Source organism: Phyllobates terribilis, unplaced genomic scaffold (genome assembly GCF_046119375.1).
Source record: "Phyllobates terribilis strain yellow unplaced genomic scaffold, ASM4611937v1 Scaffold_140__1_contigs__length_4765195, whole genome shotgun sequence".
Lineage (NCBI taxonomy): Eukaryota > Metazoa > Chordata > Amphibia > Anura > Dendrobatidae > Phyllobates > Phyllobates terribilis.
In genome coordinates, this window is record NW_027362900.1 from 2,306,369 (window position 1) to 2,324,247 (window position 17,879).

The 17,879-nt window shown below is 45.4% G+C and overlaps 1 protein-coding gene across 1 annotated transcript in view; it reads right to left on the reverse strand.

Annotated features, from left to right (window-relative positions):
* Nucleotides 1-504: 504 nt before the first annotated feature.
* LOC141205535 (oocyte zinc finger protein XlCOF8.4-like) overlaps nt 505-17,879 on the reverse strand; it is a 60,977-nt gene continuing 43,602 nt past the window's right edge. Inside the window, exons 7-8 of the mRNA XM_073664103.1 lie at nt 2,618-2,716; nt 505-567 (exon numbers count right to left, since the gene is read on the reverse strand). Coding sequence (XP_073520204.1) covers nt 505-567; nt 2,618-2,716 — 162 coding nt within the window. The remainder of the gene's footprint in view (nt 568-2,617; nt 2,717-17,879) is intronic.

The following is a 17,879-nucleotide window of genomic DNA, read 5'->3' on the forward strand; positions in this document are numbered from 1 at the left end:
CCAGACGATTAGATTTGTTAATCCAAGACAAATACATTATTGTGTTTTATTAGAGATTGCTGGCTGTGTTTTACTAATGTTCTGCTTGCTCGTCCATTTATGTACACTAATTTAACTTGTAAAGTGTCCAGCATTCCACTAATCTCATTAGTATCTCAGGAGCCTCTAACCATTGTTCAAGAAATTGTCTAGGCCCATTGTGTAAGTGTTGAAAGGAGAATCCGGCAGAGCCTTCACCACAGGGAGTCTCACATGTAGACCCAGGTGATGAGGTCACCTGAGAAAGATACCTCCACTAATACACACTTAGCTTTGGGGGAGGAGGGTGAGAGCAGTTCTGCCATTCAGGGGGCTGAGCCCAGAGAAGCAGAAGGGACATGTGTTTCTGTAGCAGTCACACTTGAAACAGAGATTGGAGAAAGACTTTACAAAGAGAATGAGAGACATCCTTCAGGACAGCAGATGGATTGCATGGCATTATCCAAAGAGGCACAGATTTCTATTCTAAATGATTCTATTGTAAGGGTATCGGCCCTGACTGGAAAGATACAGATCTTCTTCATTTGACTATCAGAGAGACCATGGATACATTTTGGGGAGACCAAGAGAGGACAAAGAAGTCACCTGGCCCCATGGATATATTGTTTGGGGATGGCAGGAGGGACCCACCAGTCCCCTCCAACCCACGGAGACATTCGGAGAAGCCAGATTGGGACCCGCCAGTCATCTGGCCCCATGGAAACTCTTGGAAAGGCCAGGTTGGGACCCTCGGGTCTCGTGGTCTTGTACCTCGATGGACTGCTAGCTTCCTAAGCTTGCCGCTACCTCCTCTTTGTGGGGCCCTGCCAGAAGCGGGGAGCCACTGGTTGTGGTAGTCGGGCCTGGAAGTTTCCAAAGTCGCAGTTGTTCTATCCCAGGCAGGTGGAGAAGGATGGGTGAGACTGTGTAATGTTGTACCATCTTTGGTATTTGCTAGGACTGTTTTGTGTGTTTATTGTCCTATTTTGTGGTTTAATAATGTATTGCCACGCTGTTTTACCATCACCCTGTGTTGTCTGAGTAGTATTATGCCCACGGAAGACCCAGTGTCTTCGCAATTTTTTTTTAGTCTCCCATGATGCTGATCTCAGAGAGAGGATTTTTGTGAGATGGAATGCAATCCAATACCATATGTGCTCCGGCGTGGAACGCAGACATCCGGCCATACGCAATCGCAGACAATGATCCTAGATATGTTCTGGCGTAGAACGCATAACTATGGGAATGTTCAGTCATGGGTACCAGTGGGGCGGTCTCAATCAGTTTATTTGGTGTTTCAGTGTAAAGCACGTCACTTCCGGACATGCACACTATGGTATGGAAATTATCGAACTGCTAGTGCATGAGAATTCGCGCAGGTTCAGTACATTATTGTAGACAGACTCCATTCTATATATCCTATGACAATTCACATCTAGGAATGGGAATGGGTCTCCTAGTCTGAGGAGGGGTTTTGGATGAAGTGGGATATTTAAACATGGACACCTGGCTATTAGACACACTATGCTGAACATCATGAATTATCATCCCTGTATCAAGCCTCCTGATGAAGCTGTTGGGGAAACGCGTTGAGGCGGATTATTGAAACATTCTGAGTACCATACCCTTTCCTTTATATATACCTTGATACGTATCTGGTTCTATTTAATGTATCAGTGTATTATATACAGTTGAAACCACAAGTTTACATACACTATATAAAAAGACACACTGGAATGTTTTTCTCAATATCTGACATGAAATCAGAAAAAACCTTTCCCGTTTTAGGTCAATTAGGATTATCATAATTTTTAATATTTGCCAAATGCCAGAATAATGAGAGAGCGAATGTTTTAAGGCATTTTTATTACTTACTGCAAAGTCAAAAGTCAAAGTCGCGGAGATCGCATTAAATCTCCGGTGCCATCTTACTTCAGGGTAGATGGCGCCGCCTTCCCCCACACCCACGATCGCTGTGATTGGCTGTTCAATTCTGAACAGCCAGTCACAGCATTTCTCACTGTTTCTGGCAATCAGATTGCCGGAAACAGTGATGTGCAGCCTGGGATCGGTGCTCATAAGAGCATCGATCCTAGGCTGTTGCTAAGAGACCCAAGCCCTCACCCCAACCCGCTATGATCGGTGTGATTGCCAATCACATCGATCTCACCGATCATAGCGCGACCGCGCGGTGACTGGGCAGTCATGGGGCAGTGACCGACTGGTGACCTACCTGTCACCGCCCCATGACTCCTTGTGATGTCAGCAGAGGCCCCAGACAGCTCTGATTGGAGCGATCGATGATGACATCGGTCACTCCAATCAGAGTACCTGAACACCTCCCTGTGACCCTCTGTGATGCTGCCCAGGCCCCAGCCATCTCTGATTGGTGCGATCGATGATGACAATAAGAGTGCCTGACCGGGAGGTGACCAGCCTGTGACCTACCTGTCACCACCCTATCACCCCCCCCTGTGACCGCCCTGCAGATCCTCACACTTGGTGAGGATATCTATAGAGCGGTCATATTTGATCACCTCTGTGCTGGGCCTTGTGTTGCCACAGAAGCACCTGTGACACCACAACACCTTCTTCTCACGTGCTCCAGTCGCTGCTGCTCCGGCGTCCTGCGGTCTCCTGGATCCTGGGTCTCCTGCTCCGTGTCTTGCTGCTGCAGGTCTTGCTCCTGAACCTGCTGCTGAAAGAAGAACAGATAAGACTTTGGTAAGTCCATCCCTTTTCTCCCCTCATCCACCCCAACCCCCTCCTTTTTACCCACCCTGCCCCCAGTTTTTTTTTTTTTTTTTGTGCGTCCTGCAGCGGCCGAGGGCTGACCAGTGACTACGTCGCTGATCAACGTCCAAGCTCGCTGCTTTTCAGGACTTTTTTTCATCATCTCTGTCAATTATTTCTCCCCTCCCCCGCCCCCCCCCCACTTTGCACCACCTCCGTGCGTGCATCCAGCAGCCGCCGAGAATTGATTGGTGACGCAAATCACCGATCAGCACTCGTGCTCGCTACTTTACCTTTTTTTTCAACTAACCTTTTTTCTTTTCTAGAGGGCAGTCACGCTGTCCGATTGTGCGCCTTGCTGGGCCACAGAAGCCTGTGACACCACAATCGCAGCTCCTGCTCCAGAAGACATCTTACAGATGACATCTGAAAGACAACAACTGTAAGTAGGATTTTTTGATCCCTCCTCATCCACCCCAATCCCCCTCTCACCCTTCCCATCCCCCTTTCTGCCACCAAGTGCTGATCATCACATCATCGCTCGACTGTTGTCCTTTTCTTTTTTTTTTTGTGCTTCCTGCAGCGGCCGAGCGCTGATCAGTGACCACAGATCTTATTCCTATCGCATACCTTTTTGCAGTCCAGTGAGCGTCAGTAACAAATAGCCAGGGATCGCTAATCAGCAGGTGCTCTGCCCAAAGAAAGATTTTTCCTTCGAAATCCTGTTAACAGATAGAAGGTGGCACTCCAGCAAGCGATTGAATATGAAGATCCTTTATTCTTTACACACAATTTTAAAACATACAGCCGGGAAAGCGGGAGTCCTTCAAGTGCTACTAAACCGCCACTCAGACGCCCCAGGAGAAAAGATGAATCAGCGCCCCCCCCACTACTGACCCCGTGTGGACCTCGCCCCCCCAAAAATTATTACCACTGATTCCTGATTTTGTGGCGGAATCAGGAATCAAGTTTGACACCACCGGCCTCACAGAACTAGACTTTTTCAAAGTCTTTTTCTCTGAGGATCTTGTAAACCTCATGGTGGGCCAAACTAATTTATACGCTCATCAATTTTTGGAACAAAACCCCTCTTCATCATTTTCTAACTGGTCTCCTGTAGACGCAGTAGAAATAATGAAGTTTTGGGGCCTGGTCCTTCATATGGGAACCTGAAGAAGCCAGAACTTTGGCAATATTGGAGTGTTGACATTTTGTATAACACTCCAGTGTTCCAAATGGTCATGACCCGGAAACGTTTTCAGGCCATCCACAAGTTCTTGCATTACAACGATAATGCAAGGTGTCCTGCACGCGATGACCCGAACTTTGATCATCTTTTCAAAGTTCGGCTGGTCATCGACCACTTCAACAACAAGTTTGCTGAAGTGTTCGTGCCCCAAAGGGACATCTGCGTGGATGAGTCCTTAATGGCTTTTATGGAGCGGCTTGGATTCCGGAAGTACCTGCCCATTAAGAAGGCCAGGTACGGAATCAAGCTGTATAAACTTTGTGAGAGTACCTCAGGGTACACTCACAAGTTTAGAGTTTATGAAGGGAAGGACTCCCCGATTGAATGCCCCCCTGTTCTGGGAGTGAGTGGGAAAATTGTGAAACTTGATGCACCCACTGCTGGATAAAGGTTATCACTTGCATGTGGATAACTTTTATACCAGTGTCTCTCTCTTCAAGTCCCTCTCTGTGCGACGTACCGCAGCCTGCGATACTGTCCGCAAAAATACAGAGGCCTCCCAAAGACGCTAATTGGGCAGCTGCTCAGAAGGGGTGAGAGCAGAGCCCAATGTAGCGACCACCTTCTGGTGGTCAAGTACAAGGACAAGAGGGATGTCCTTTTCTTGACCACCATACAAGGTGATGGCAGCACCCTCAGCACTGTACAAGGTTCCACTACACAGGTCGTCAAACCAGACTTTGTAGTGGGGTACAACAAGTACATGGGGGGAGTTGATCTCTCTGATGAAGTTCTCCAGCCTTACAGTGCTTTGAGAAAGGCCAAGGTGTGGTACAAGAAGTTGGCCGTGCACATTGTACAGATGGCAATGCACAACGACGCTTTACTTCTGTCACAATGTGCAGGCTAGACTTCTACGTTGTACCTTCAGTTCCAGGAGGTAGTTATCAAGGCCCTGATATTTTGCAGTGGTGACTGAGCGGGCCCCAGTACTTCCAGAACTGAAGGTCCTTGAATTGTACCAGACCAGCATTTCCCAAGGCAAATGCCTCACAGCGAAAAAAAAGGTAAGTCACAAAAGAAGTGCCGAGTTTGTTTGATAAATGGTGTCCTTGCGTATTCACCTTTTATAATGTGACACCTGCCCCGACAAACCTGGACTGTGCATGAAAGAATGCTTCAAAAGATACCATACTTCCATGGACTACTAAATTAATTTCTGACGTATGACAACCTGACGGAACACTACACAACTGACGTAGTGTTCGTCAGGTTGTCATACGTCAGTTGTGTAATATTCGACAGGTTATCCTACACAACTGACGTATGACACTACATTATAAGATTCACAAATCGGGTATCCGTTCCAAAAAGGGGGCACTTATTGGCCATTTCCACTGTTTAGGCACATCAGGGGCTCTGAGAACGTGACATGACGCCCGCAGACCATTCCATCAAAGTCTGCATTCTAAAACGTCACTCCTTCCCTTCCGAGCCCTGACGTGCGCCCAAACAGTAGTTTTCTCCAACACATGGGGTATCGGCGTACTCAGGAGGAATTGGACAACAGATTTTGAGGTCCACTTTCTCCTGGTACCCTCGTGAAAATAAAAACATTTAGGCTAAAAGATCCTTTTTGTGGAAAGAAAAAAGATTTTTTTTCATGACTCTACGTCATAAACTTTTGCGAAACACTTGGGGGTAAAAAGTGCTCACCACACTTCTAAATAAGTTTCTTAAGGGTCTAGTTTCCAAAATGGGGTTACTTGTGGGGGGTTTCCACTGTTTAGGCACATGGGGTCCGCTGTCAATTCCAGCGAATTTTGCATTGAAAACCTCAAATGGCGCTCCTTCCCTTCCAAGCCCTGCCGTGCGCCCAAACAATGGCTTTTCCCCACATATGTGGTATCAGCATACTCAGGAGAAATTGCACAACAACTTTTGGTTTCCAATTTCTCCTGGTACGCTTGTGAAAATAAAAAAAATTGGGGGTTAAAGTAAAATTTTAGTGAAAAAAAAGTTAAATGTTCATTTTTTCCTTTCACGTTCTATTAATTGCTGTGAAAGGTTAATAAACTTATTGAATGTGGTTTTGAGCACCTTGAGGGGTGCAGTTTTTAGAATGGTGTCACTTTTGGATATTTTCTGTCACAAAGACCCCTCAAAGTGACTTCAAATGTGACGGCGACCCCAAAGAAATGGTTTTGTAAATTTTGTTGTAAAAATGAGAAATCTCTGGTCAACTTTTAACCCTTATAGCTCCCTAAAAAAAAAAAAAAAATGTTTTCCAAAATTGTGCTGATGTAGAGTACTCATATGGGAAATGTTATTTATTAACTATTTTGTGTGACATATCTCTCTGATGTAAGGGCATGAAAATTCAAAGTTTGAAAATTGTGAAATTTTCAAAACTTTCCCCAAATTTCCATTTTTTTTCACAAACGCAAGTGATATCAAAGAAATTTTACCACTATCATGAAGTACAATATGTCCCGAATAAACAGTCTCGGAATCAGGGGGATCCTTTGAAGCGTTCCAGAGTTCTTACCTCATAAAGTGACAGTGGTCAGAATTGTAAAAATTGGCCTGGTCATTAACGTGCAAACCACCCTGGGGGGTAAAGGGGTTAAGCTGAATGATTTGGGTCAAGCATTTGGGATATCCTTCCACAAGCTTCTCACAATAGTTTGGTCGGAATTTGGGCCCATTCCTCCTGACAAAACTGTTGTAACTGACCCAGGTTTGTAGGTCACCTTGCTCGCACCTGCCTTTTCATCTTTGCCCATAAATTTTCAATAGGATTGAGAACAGGGCTTTGTGATGGCTACTCCAAAACATTGACTTTGTTATCCCTAAGCCACTTTGTTACTATTTTGGCTGTATGCTTCAGATCATTGTCCATTTGAAAGACCCTTTTTCGTTCAAGCTTTAACTTCCTCGCTAATGTCTTGAGATGTTGCATCAGTATTGCCAAATAATATTCTTTTCTCTTGATGCCATCTATTTTGTGAAGTGCATAAGTCCCTCCTGCAGCAAAACAACTCCACAACATGATGCTGTTACCCCCATGTTTCACAGTTGGGATGATGTTCTTAGGCTTCCAAGCTTCTCCCTTTTTCCTCCAAATGTAACAATTGTAATTATGCCCAAAATTTTAGTTTAATCAAACCACAGGACATGCCTCCAAAAATTAAGGTCTTTGTTCCTGTGTGCATTTGCCAACATTAATCTGGCTTTTTTATGTTTCTTTTGGAGTAATATCTTCTTCCTGGCAGAGTGGCCTTTCAGCCCATGTTGATACAGCACTCATTTCACTGTGGATATTGACACAGTCTTACCAGCTTCCGCCATCATCTTCACATGGTCTCTTGCTTTTGTCCTTGGGTTGATATGCACGTCGGATCAAAAGCACGTTCATCTCTGGGACACAACTCGCCTACTTCCTGAGCGGTATGATGGCTGGACATTCCCATCTTGTTTGTACTTGCGTATAATTGTTTGTACAGATGAATGAGGCACCTTCAGGTATCTTGAAATTGTACGGAAGGATGAGCTGGACTTGTGCAAGTCCACAATTCTCTTCCTGATATCTTGGCTGATTTCTTTAGACTTTCTCATGATGCTACACAAAGAAGCAGTGTGTTTCAGGTGTGCATTAAAATACATCCACAGGTGTGTCTCTAAATAACTAAGATGTTGCCAAAAAACTATCGGAAGCTTCCAAACACATATGTGTAGTGTCGGCCCCCACTACTTCCTCTGGTCTCACCGCAGCATCTTCCCAGGGTGCGTGCACAGATCCCCGGGCACTGTACTCTTAAAGAGGCCGCGCGCGCCGTCCTAAAAAGTCCCCGGCCAGCCCCTATTTAAAGCACCTCCTCCAAAATGGAGGTGCCTGTGCAAAGTTGTGGTTTGTGTTCTAAACACTCTCTCCAGCCCTCAGGTCCCAGTGCTGCCTGTCTATCAGCTGTGTCCACCTGTCAGTCTGCCAGCCAAGCCTGCCTGTTTACCTGCATTGTCTATCAGCCGTGCTCATCTATCGTGCCTGTTTGCTTTGGCCATCAGTCCTGTGGGAGTCGTCTGCTCTCACTAGAGGTCGGTCCCGGTGTGGCACCTGGTCCACCTTCCCGGTCCCTCCTTGGTTCACGGAGTCGATTAAGCCCCCGTGTTAGGCACTTAGTTACGCCCCTCTGGTCCCTCCTCGTATCTCAGCACAGAGGTTCCACCACCCGGACCCGTAACAATATGATCATATGCGCAGTCCTCAATTGTTTAAAGGCATAGTAATCTTAGTGTATGTAAACTTTTGACTTTGCAGTAAGTAATAAATATGCCTTAAAACATTCTCTCACTCTCATTATTCTGGCATTTGACAAATATTAAAAACTATGGTCATCCTAATTGACTTAAAACAGAATAAACCTTTCCAGATTTCATTTCAGATATTGAGAAAAACATGCATACAGTGAAGGAAATAATTATTTGATCCCGTGCTGTTTTTGTAAGTTTGCCCACTGACAAAGACATGAACAGTCTGTAATTTTAAGGGTAGGTTAATTTTAACATTGAGAGATAGAATAGATAGAAAAAAATCAAGAAAATCACATTGTATAAATTAGATAAATTTATTTTCATTTTGCAGTGACAAATACGTATTTGATTCTTCTGGCAAACAACACTTAATGGCTTGGTGGCAAAACCCTTGTTGGCAAGCACAGCAGTCAGACGTTTCTTGTAGTTGATGATGAGGTTTGCGCACATATCAGGAGGAATTTTGGTCCACTCATCTTTGCAGATTATCTCTAAATCATTCAGATTTTGAGGCTGTCGCTTGGCAACTCGGAGCTTCAACTCCCTCCATAAGTTCTCTATGAGATTAACATCTGGAGACTGGATGTGCCACTCCATGACCTTAATGTGCTTGTTTTTGAGCCACTCCTTTGTTGCCTTGGCTGTATGTTTTGGGTCATTGTCTTGATGGAAGACCCAGCCACGACCCATTTTTAATGTCCTTGCAGAGGGAAAGAGGTTGTCACTCAGGATTTTATGACACATGGCTCCATAATTCTCCCATTGATGTGGTGAAGTAGTCCTGTGCCCTTAGCAGAGAAACACCACCAAAACATGTTTCCACCTCCATGCTTGACAGTGGGGATGGTGTTCTTTGGGTCATAGGCAGCATTTCTCTTCCTCCAAACACAGCGAGTTGAGTTAATGCCAAAGAGCTCAATTTTTGTCTCATCTGACCACAGCACCTTCTCCCAATAACTCACAGAATCATCCAGGTGTTCATTGTGCAGGCCCGTCTGAAGTTTGCCATGTGCCTTCTTGAGCAGGGGGACCTTACGGGCACTGCTGGATTTTAAACCTTTAAGGCATAATGTGTTACCAATGGTTTTCTTGGTGACTTTGGTCCCAGCTGCCTTGAGATCATTAACAAGTTCCCCTGTGTAGTTTTAGGCTGATCTCTCACCTTCCTCATGATCAAGGATACCCCACGAGGTGAGATTTTGAATGGTGCCCCAGATAGATGTCGATTGACAGTCATTTTGTATTTCTTCCATTTTCTTACTATTGCACCAACAGTTGTCTCCTTCTTACCCAGAGTCTTACTTATGGTTTTGTAGCCCATTCCAGCTTTGTGCAGGTCTATGATCTTGTCCCTGACATCCTTAGAAAGCTTGTTGGTCTTGCCCATGTTGTAGAGGTTAGAGTCTGACTGATTAATTGAGTCTGTGGAAAGGAGTATTTTATACAGGTGACTATGTAAGACAGCTGTCTTTAATGCAGGTAACGAGTTGATTAGGAGCGTCTAACTGGTCTGTAGGAGCCAGAACTCATAATGGTTTGTAGGGGATCAAATACTTATTTCTTACTGCAAAATGCAAATAAATTTATTTAATTTATACAATGTGATTTTCTTGACTTTTTTTTTTGGGGGGGGGGGATATTCTATCTCTCAATGTTAACATTAACCTACCCTTAAAATTATAGACTGTTCATGTCTTTGTCAGTGGGCAAACTTACAAAGACAGCAAGGGATCACAATGGGGGGCACCATTGTAGAGGGTGCCAACCTCGTCGGCTAGGCAGTATCAGCTTTGTTTAGGTACAGGATAGGGTAAGGTAGTGACTGTATCAATTATTCAGCAGCATCATTGTTTACATCTGTTTATATACATCCACAACAAGCCATTCAGCTTGTAATTTTGCTAGTTTTAAGAACATATGTGTTGTTAGTCCAGTTTTTAATGCATATATTTAATAAATGTTTAAGATTTTACTTTAGGGAGGTTTTCCCACAGTACTGCCCCCTACACCGACAATATGGTTTCATCCACTCCACCGACTACCCCAGTGCTGATTCATAAATACTCACTTAGCCCCATTCTTGGTGCAGATACTAATGAATCCAGAACCTATGAGATTTTTACCACATCATAGTTGGATAGTTAGGGGTGTATCATCCATAGCAGCAGCCCACCCGGCCACTATTGTGCCCATGAGAAAAACAAGAATTTGAGCTTGGTTTAAATTGGTATACATGCAGCACATAAATGCATGTTTACAATGGCCATTAATCAGAAAAAAACTACAAGAAGAAAACTGATCATAAACCCTGCTGTAAATAAATAAATAAAAACCAAAAGTGATTTTAAATAAAATAGAGTTCTTAGTAACACTGTTCTTGATCAAAAATAGCATGAAAGCTATCCCACCATGGCAAGATGAACGTATTCAGGATAGTCCTACTCTGTCTAATATTAAAAACTTTACAATGTGTCAAAGCCTCAAACTTCTGTGTGTTAATCAGACATGAGATCTAACGTGATACAAGATTACAGTTCAGGGAATACGGGAAACATTCATATAGACGGCCAGTGGTGATGTAGTCAGTGACGGACTCTGGCCAAATATGTTTCTAGAGCCGTAGTAGAAGATGAAGATGTCGTCCTCATGATGAAGTAGTTATTCCTCATGTTACGTGTAATGAATATCTCCTGCAGTACTGATAATGTCCATTCCAGTGTTGGTAAATGAGATGAGAATTAGCAATAAGGAAGATGAGTCTTTGAAAAACGTGTTCAGCTGCTGACTCCAAGGAAGAAACTGCTTGTTGTCTGTGGCCTAAAATATATAGGTTTTATTAGTAGATGTAGAGAAGAAAACTAAATACCGTATGTTTCGGACTATAAGACCACTTTTTTCCTCAAATTTTGGAGGAAAATGGGTGTGCGTCTTATAGTCCGAATGTTGGGGGATGGGGGTGTATATATATGATGTGTGGGGGGAGCGGTAGCGGCGGAGGAGCGGGGCACAGGAGGCAGCCGCCGCCTGCTGCAGCCTACACTGTCCCCGCTGCTAAAGAAAATGAATATTCACTGCTCCCCACGCCCATGGACATACCAGGACAGGGATGTAGGGTGCCATGCATACCAGGACAGGGATGTAGGGTGCCATGCATACCAGGACAAGGATGTAGGGTGCCATGCATACCAGGACAAGGATGTAGGGTGCCATGCATACCAGACAGGGATGAGGGGTGCCATGCATACCAGGACAGGGATTGGGGGTGCCATGCATACCAGTATAGGTATGAGGAGTGTCATGCAGGATAAGCATGAGGGGTGCCATTCATACCAGGATGGAGGGATGCCAGGCATACCAGGACAGGGATGGGGGCCACGTATAAAAGGAAGGGGGGGGGCACATATACCAGGTTGGGGGATATTGTCAGAATTGGGGGACATTACCCCTATGCCAGTGTCAGCAATGTCAACACATTTTTTGCTTACATTTTTTTTTTCTATTTTCCTCCTCTAAAACCTAGGTGCATCTTATAGTCCGAAAAATACGGTACTGTAAAATAATATATCTCCTCATATGTTTCTGTGGCATCCCGGTACCCGTTCTACTGCTGCTAAATGAGACAGTTGTAGTGTGATAGTAGACTTGTTCCAGTGTGGGCACTGTGAGTTAGGAGATATAATACATTGCATTGTAAATTGGACTTTCCTGCCATCTACTGGCCGATGTGTGTATATGAAAGGTAAGTGATTCTCCTCACAATAAGCTGCCATAGAAATGGCTGTGAGGAGTCTCCCAGCTCAGGGCTCGCACACTGACTGAGCACTGGTACAAATCAGTAGTGGGGGGTTCAGCCTAATGAAGATATAGGAGACAGACACTATTTCTCACAGAAGAGTTTCCATGCCAGTCCACGCTGGGGGGACATTTTTCTCCACATAATCTCCTTCACAAAAGACAAGCCTCTTCCAGTCAGGAGAGATAACGCTGTTTGTGTGCTCTCTCTCCTGCACGCTGGTTATCCTGTTTGCTTCTAGCCAGACCAGATCCACGTGGCTGCCACACCACCGACTTTTTGTTTAAACCTACCCCCTGCGAAAGGGAACGGTGGGCTAAAAACTGTGAGCACACCCACACTTTAGTGTGTTTCCACGGAGAGCTAATCTGTGAAGGTCCCTCCATCAGTGTAATATTTCTTGGACTACACATAGCATTTCCTCTACTAGCAAGTGAAGAGAACTCTGCTCCAGCCGCCCTGAGAGGCCATAACCTCGCTTGTCTCATGAGGAGAGAACCATTACTTTCATATGCACAAAATACTGTAAACTTTGCCTTCAAGAGAGACTGTACCCCGTTACCTCCTTCAGTAAAATTGTTATGTTTACAAGTTCACCTGCGTGTCTGGCTGCTTGTGATTGCACAAACACCACGGGCACTCCAAACTTGCACCCAGACACCACAACTACAGGAGTGCCCCCCGCCCGGGAGGTCCTATACCATCCACAAGTGCCACCTTCCGCTTTTGACAATTGTTGTGGACACTAGGGAAGTGTTTAGGGGTCCAGCGACCCACTTCAACTACTGTGACATCATTATCTGCTGCCTTTGAGACTACATACCCCAGCTGGCCCTTCTGCAACATCTGACGCCTCCCCAGTGGCCCACCACATTTCCCCTTATTATCTCCAGTAATTGTATTATTACACAGGATATTTATGATGCTACATCGGCTCATCATCTTCTCATTCAGGTCCCTACAATATCCGATCCTCTGAGTGAAGATCTTCTATATAAGAGAATTATCCTTATTGACCCATCAAAGATGGATATGGACAGAAACAAGATGGTGGAGAGGATATTACACCTCACCGTAGATATCCTCTTCCAGCTTACTGGAGAGGTGAGAGATTCTGATGACATCACATTACATCATTCTTATCTATGGGAATAACAGATGGACAGAACTGGAGAGGTGAGGACTCTGGAAATGTCTGTAGTGAGATTTATTAATGTGTCTCTCCATAACCAGGATTATACAGTAGCGAAGAAGACCTCTAGTGAGCGCTGTCAGGACCCTGTGTCTGAGGGATGGGGAAGACCCCTGAGCCCTCCACCTCACCCCCTGATACATGAGGACATCAATGACCAGAAGATCCTAGAACTCGCCTACAAGATGATTGAGCTGCTGACTGGAGAGGTGACACTGCTGGGAATGCTGGGACATTATATAGTAACACTATGAAGGGATCGGAGGAATGACTGTATAATTTTATGTGTCAGGTTGCTATAAGATGTCAGGATGTCGCTGTCTATTTCTCCATGGAGGAGTGGGAGTATTTAGAAGGACATAAAGATCTGTACAAGGACGTCATGATGGAGGTTCCCCAGCCCCTCATATCACCAGGTAACAGACAGGACTAAATACACACGGCCTATAATTATCTGTATGTAAAGAATGAATCCAGTCCCTGTATGTGTTTTCTCCAGATCTATCCAGTAAGAAGACAACACCAGAGAGATGTCCCCGTCCTCTTCTTCTACAGGGCTGTAAACAAGAAGATCCCAGTGTTCCTCAGGATCATCAGGTAGATGGAGAGAAGGTGTCATGAGATCTATAATGTGTAGACAGCTGTGAAGGTCTTGTGCTCAGTCTTGTTTTATCCACCAGTATTATATGTTTTATTCTAGCTATTGAACCCATTCTACGCCCAGGTGGCGAGCATTTTTATTGGTATATGGTCTCCCATGCTGGTATGTGCTGCCCCCCTCCTGGTATTTGTGCTGCCCCCATCCTGTCCCCACCCTCAAATCCTGGTATGCATGGCACCCCTCACCCCCAATCCTGGGGTGCATGTCACCCCTCACCCCCACATCCTGGTATGCATGGCACCCCTCACCCCCAAACCTGGTATGCATGGTACCCCCTCAACCCCCAATCCTGGTATGCGTGGTACCCCTCACCCCCCAATCCTGGTATGCATGGTCCCCTCACCCCGCAATCCTGGTATGTGTGGTACCCCTCATCCTGGTATGCATGATCCCCTCATCCCACAATCCTGGTATGCATGGTCCCCTCACCCCCCAATCATGGTATGTGTGGCCCCCTCATTCCTTTCACACTGTACACACATACAAAAAAAAAAAAACAGTTATACTCACCTTTCTTCTCTGTGCTCCAGCGCTTCTGCACCCTGTTCTGCCGGAGGCCAGGGGAGGAATGTGTCGCCGGAGCACTGCGCTGTCCGGCGCCATTTTGCTGAACACACACTGTAAATGTGTCTTCAGTAAAATGGCGCTGGATAGCGCTATGCGCATGCGCCGATCCGACGCCTCACTCCTGCCCCATCTCCGACGAAGAGAGGTGCCGCGGCAACGCTCCTCCCGATCAGGTAAGTATGACGCCGGAGATTGCGGTATGCGTTCAGTACCTACGCATACAGCGATCTCCGGAGCCATACACACCCCTCTTACCTGTAATGGCTGGATGCCTGATTCTTTCTGGAGCCAGACTGCGCATCGCGCATGCGCAGTCTATCGAGGCTTCAGACAGAGACACGCATACCCGGTTATATTATAGACTATTGTAATGAGAACGGTGGAGATGGCAGGATTAGAGCTGATCATAGATGGGACTTCTCCATCTGTCTGTGACTTTTACAATATTTGTTTCAGGGTGAAGATCTGACCCATATTAATACTACAGAGACATATGTGAGGGGTGATGAGCGGTGTAATGAGGAGATTCCTACATATGACTACCCAGGTGAGTAGTAACCACTAAATGCAGAGAAGTCACAGATTCTTCTGTCACCGGCTGTGGCTGCTTTATCGGTGGTGTAGTCCGGCCATATCACAATCGTGTGATCACCATTTTGCCTCTAGACCAAAATATTCTCCTCCATCCAAAACTGTTCAAACGATTTTGGGCATTGAAAGCCCTTTTCTATAGAACTTACAACCTGCAGGATCCACCTACCCCCTGTTGTCTTCCTAGATCCCTGATATCTTATTGGATGAATCTACCTTCTCTCCCTTCTGTGCTGCTGAATGTGCTCATATGGTCCCTACAAGACCAGGTCCAGTCTTTCTGGCCAAACTTCACTTTTATGATTGACAACATTAAATGTGCAGTGAGGGCCAAGTGTGAATTTCTGTATAATAACAGCAGAGTTTCCCTTTATCCTGACTTTTCAATTTCTTCTAAAACCGACTAACTTCAAACCAGATTGTGATAAACTAAACAGAAAACATTACACCTGTGCCATGATATATCTCTAAGCTGTGCGTGGCTGATGGCTGTAATATACATTCACGCCTGCAGGAGATGTGTTGGCTCCAGCCCTGGTTTCATGGATTCACGCCACGTCAAAAATTCCATTATGTTTTCAATCCTAAGGAATTCAGATTACTGCACAATCTCTCCTGAAATGGGGGCGCTAATACTTTCTCTACTCTTCTGGTCAGGACTCATAGTAGCTCCAATGGTCCACAACAAATGAGTGCAACTCCTATTTAGTTTGTAGTTCTCCTCTCATACATACATTGTTGTTGAGGATGTAACATAGAATAAAAAAATAAGTTATTTTTTCCAGGTTCATTCTGTATGATAGTTTGATTTTGTTTGGATCGGCCGGCCTCACTTATGTCAGTCTGTAACTCCCTGGTAGTCTTTAAAAAAAAGGTCTCCATTGACTCTCCCAGATGCCCGAGATCTAAAATTAAGACATTTTCAGCTCTGCACTATTATAAATAGTTCTCTTTAATAAAAGTATATTTTTTCTTGAATCTCATGTGATAGAAAATATTTATTAGACCTTACAATAATTTAGATGGCCAAGAGCCACCAAGCCGTATACTATAATTACCCCAGAGATGTTTCACCACTAGTTACTCACAACTTACTGATGGAGACTGTTGAGTTTGATCATTTCAGGGGATGTGTTATTGTCTATAGTCACCGTTTTGCTCATCATCCTTTAACCCCCTCTACATGGATCTGGACTTACACAGAGACCTCTAGGCTAGGGCCACTGTGTTACCTGCTGTTCTGTGGAGTGAGATGGGAAGAAGAATAGTCAGGTAGCCAGGTCAGAACCAGGAGGGCAGAGAAAATACAAAATCAGAAGACGCAAGAGTAGTCCGTAAATGGGCCGAGGTCACAACAGGACACAAATACACAAGCCGGGAGCTGAGTACATAGGACTGACCCAGAGGAGAACAAGGCTGTATCTGGCAGCTTCTGGCAATACGCTTCCAGCTTTAGTAGGGTACGGTGCTTTCCAGTTGGCTGAAGCTGGGAGCAGATTACTCCAGCTGGACAGCACACACACCCATACTGCCAGACTGGATGGTACTACTGGTCCCAGCAACCCTAATCTTAGTGGCTGGACAGAGCCTGCGCCGCCCAGAGCTTCTGGTCCTGACGTCTCCTCCATCACCAGCGCCGCCTGCAGGATGAATAAGGCGGCTCCTGGTGACTGAAGCAGACGTTGCAGGAGCAGATCCCAGAGGAGATGGGACACACCATTTGCAGAAGCCTTAATATGACAAAATGTCAGAAAACCAGAGCAGTAATAATTTTTATTTTCTTTATATATATATATATATATATATATATATATATAGCTAGCGCCAACATATTCCTCAGCGCTTTACATACATTATCATCGCTGTCCCCATTGGGGCTCACAATCTAAATTCCCTATCAGTAGTATGTCTTTGAAGTGTGGGAGGAAACCAGAGAAACACGGGGAGAACATACAAACTCCTTGCAGATGTTGTCCTTGGTGGGATTTGAGCCCAGGACCCCAGCGCTGCAAGGCTGCAGTACGAACCACTAAGCTATCGTGCTGCCCTAAGCAGGGCAGCACGGTGAAATCCACATAAAGTGACTCCATTGCTCCATTGTGTAATTTTTAACCCTCAGGGAATTAATCTAAAGGGGTAGTGACTATTTTGATTCTAGCTGCACTTTCCGGATATTCGCATTCAGTTGATGTTGGAGAGTGAAAATTGCAATTATTCCATTTTATTGCCCAACACATAGTGCCCAGATTGTGCTCCAGGAGACACACACCGTAAATTAAGTGGGTTCTTGTCGCTATATTAATGTCAAATACATAGATGCTAAATGTGGTTTGGGAACACTGCAAGGCTCAGAAGCTGAGGGGAGATTTGGCTTTGGGAGATCGGATATTGCTGGATTGGGTTATGGAAGCCATGTTGCTTTTCAAGAGCCTTTATGGAAACCTCTGTTTTTTTCCCTTCTTCCATGACAGCACCACCTGAGAGAGGGTATCCGCTCACCATGGGTACACGCGGGAGTGCAGTGGTATTATGCACCCCGTGGCTAAGCGCGCTGGCAAGTGGGACTTCCGGGGCTGTGCACATGCAGGGCACGTGTCAAGAGCTTGCGATGCACCCTGCTGACGTAGCGTGCTGGAATGCCGGGACCAGGACTACACACGCGCAGGGCGCATGTCAGTTTCTGGTGCACCCTGCTGACGTTGCGCACCGGAATGCTGGGCCATGGGGCTGAGCACACGCACGGCGCGTGTCAGGAAGTGACGCTCCCTGCGTCAAGAGCTGTATTCACCAGAGTAGCAGCAGCAGAAGTCACCAGAGCAGCAGC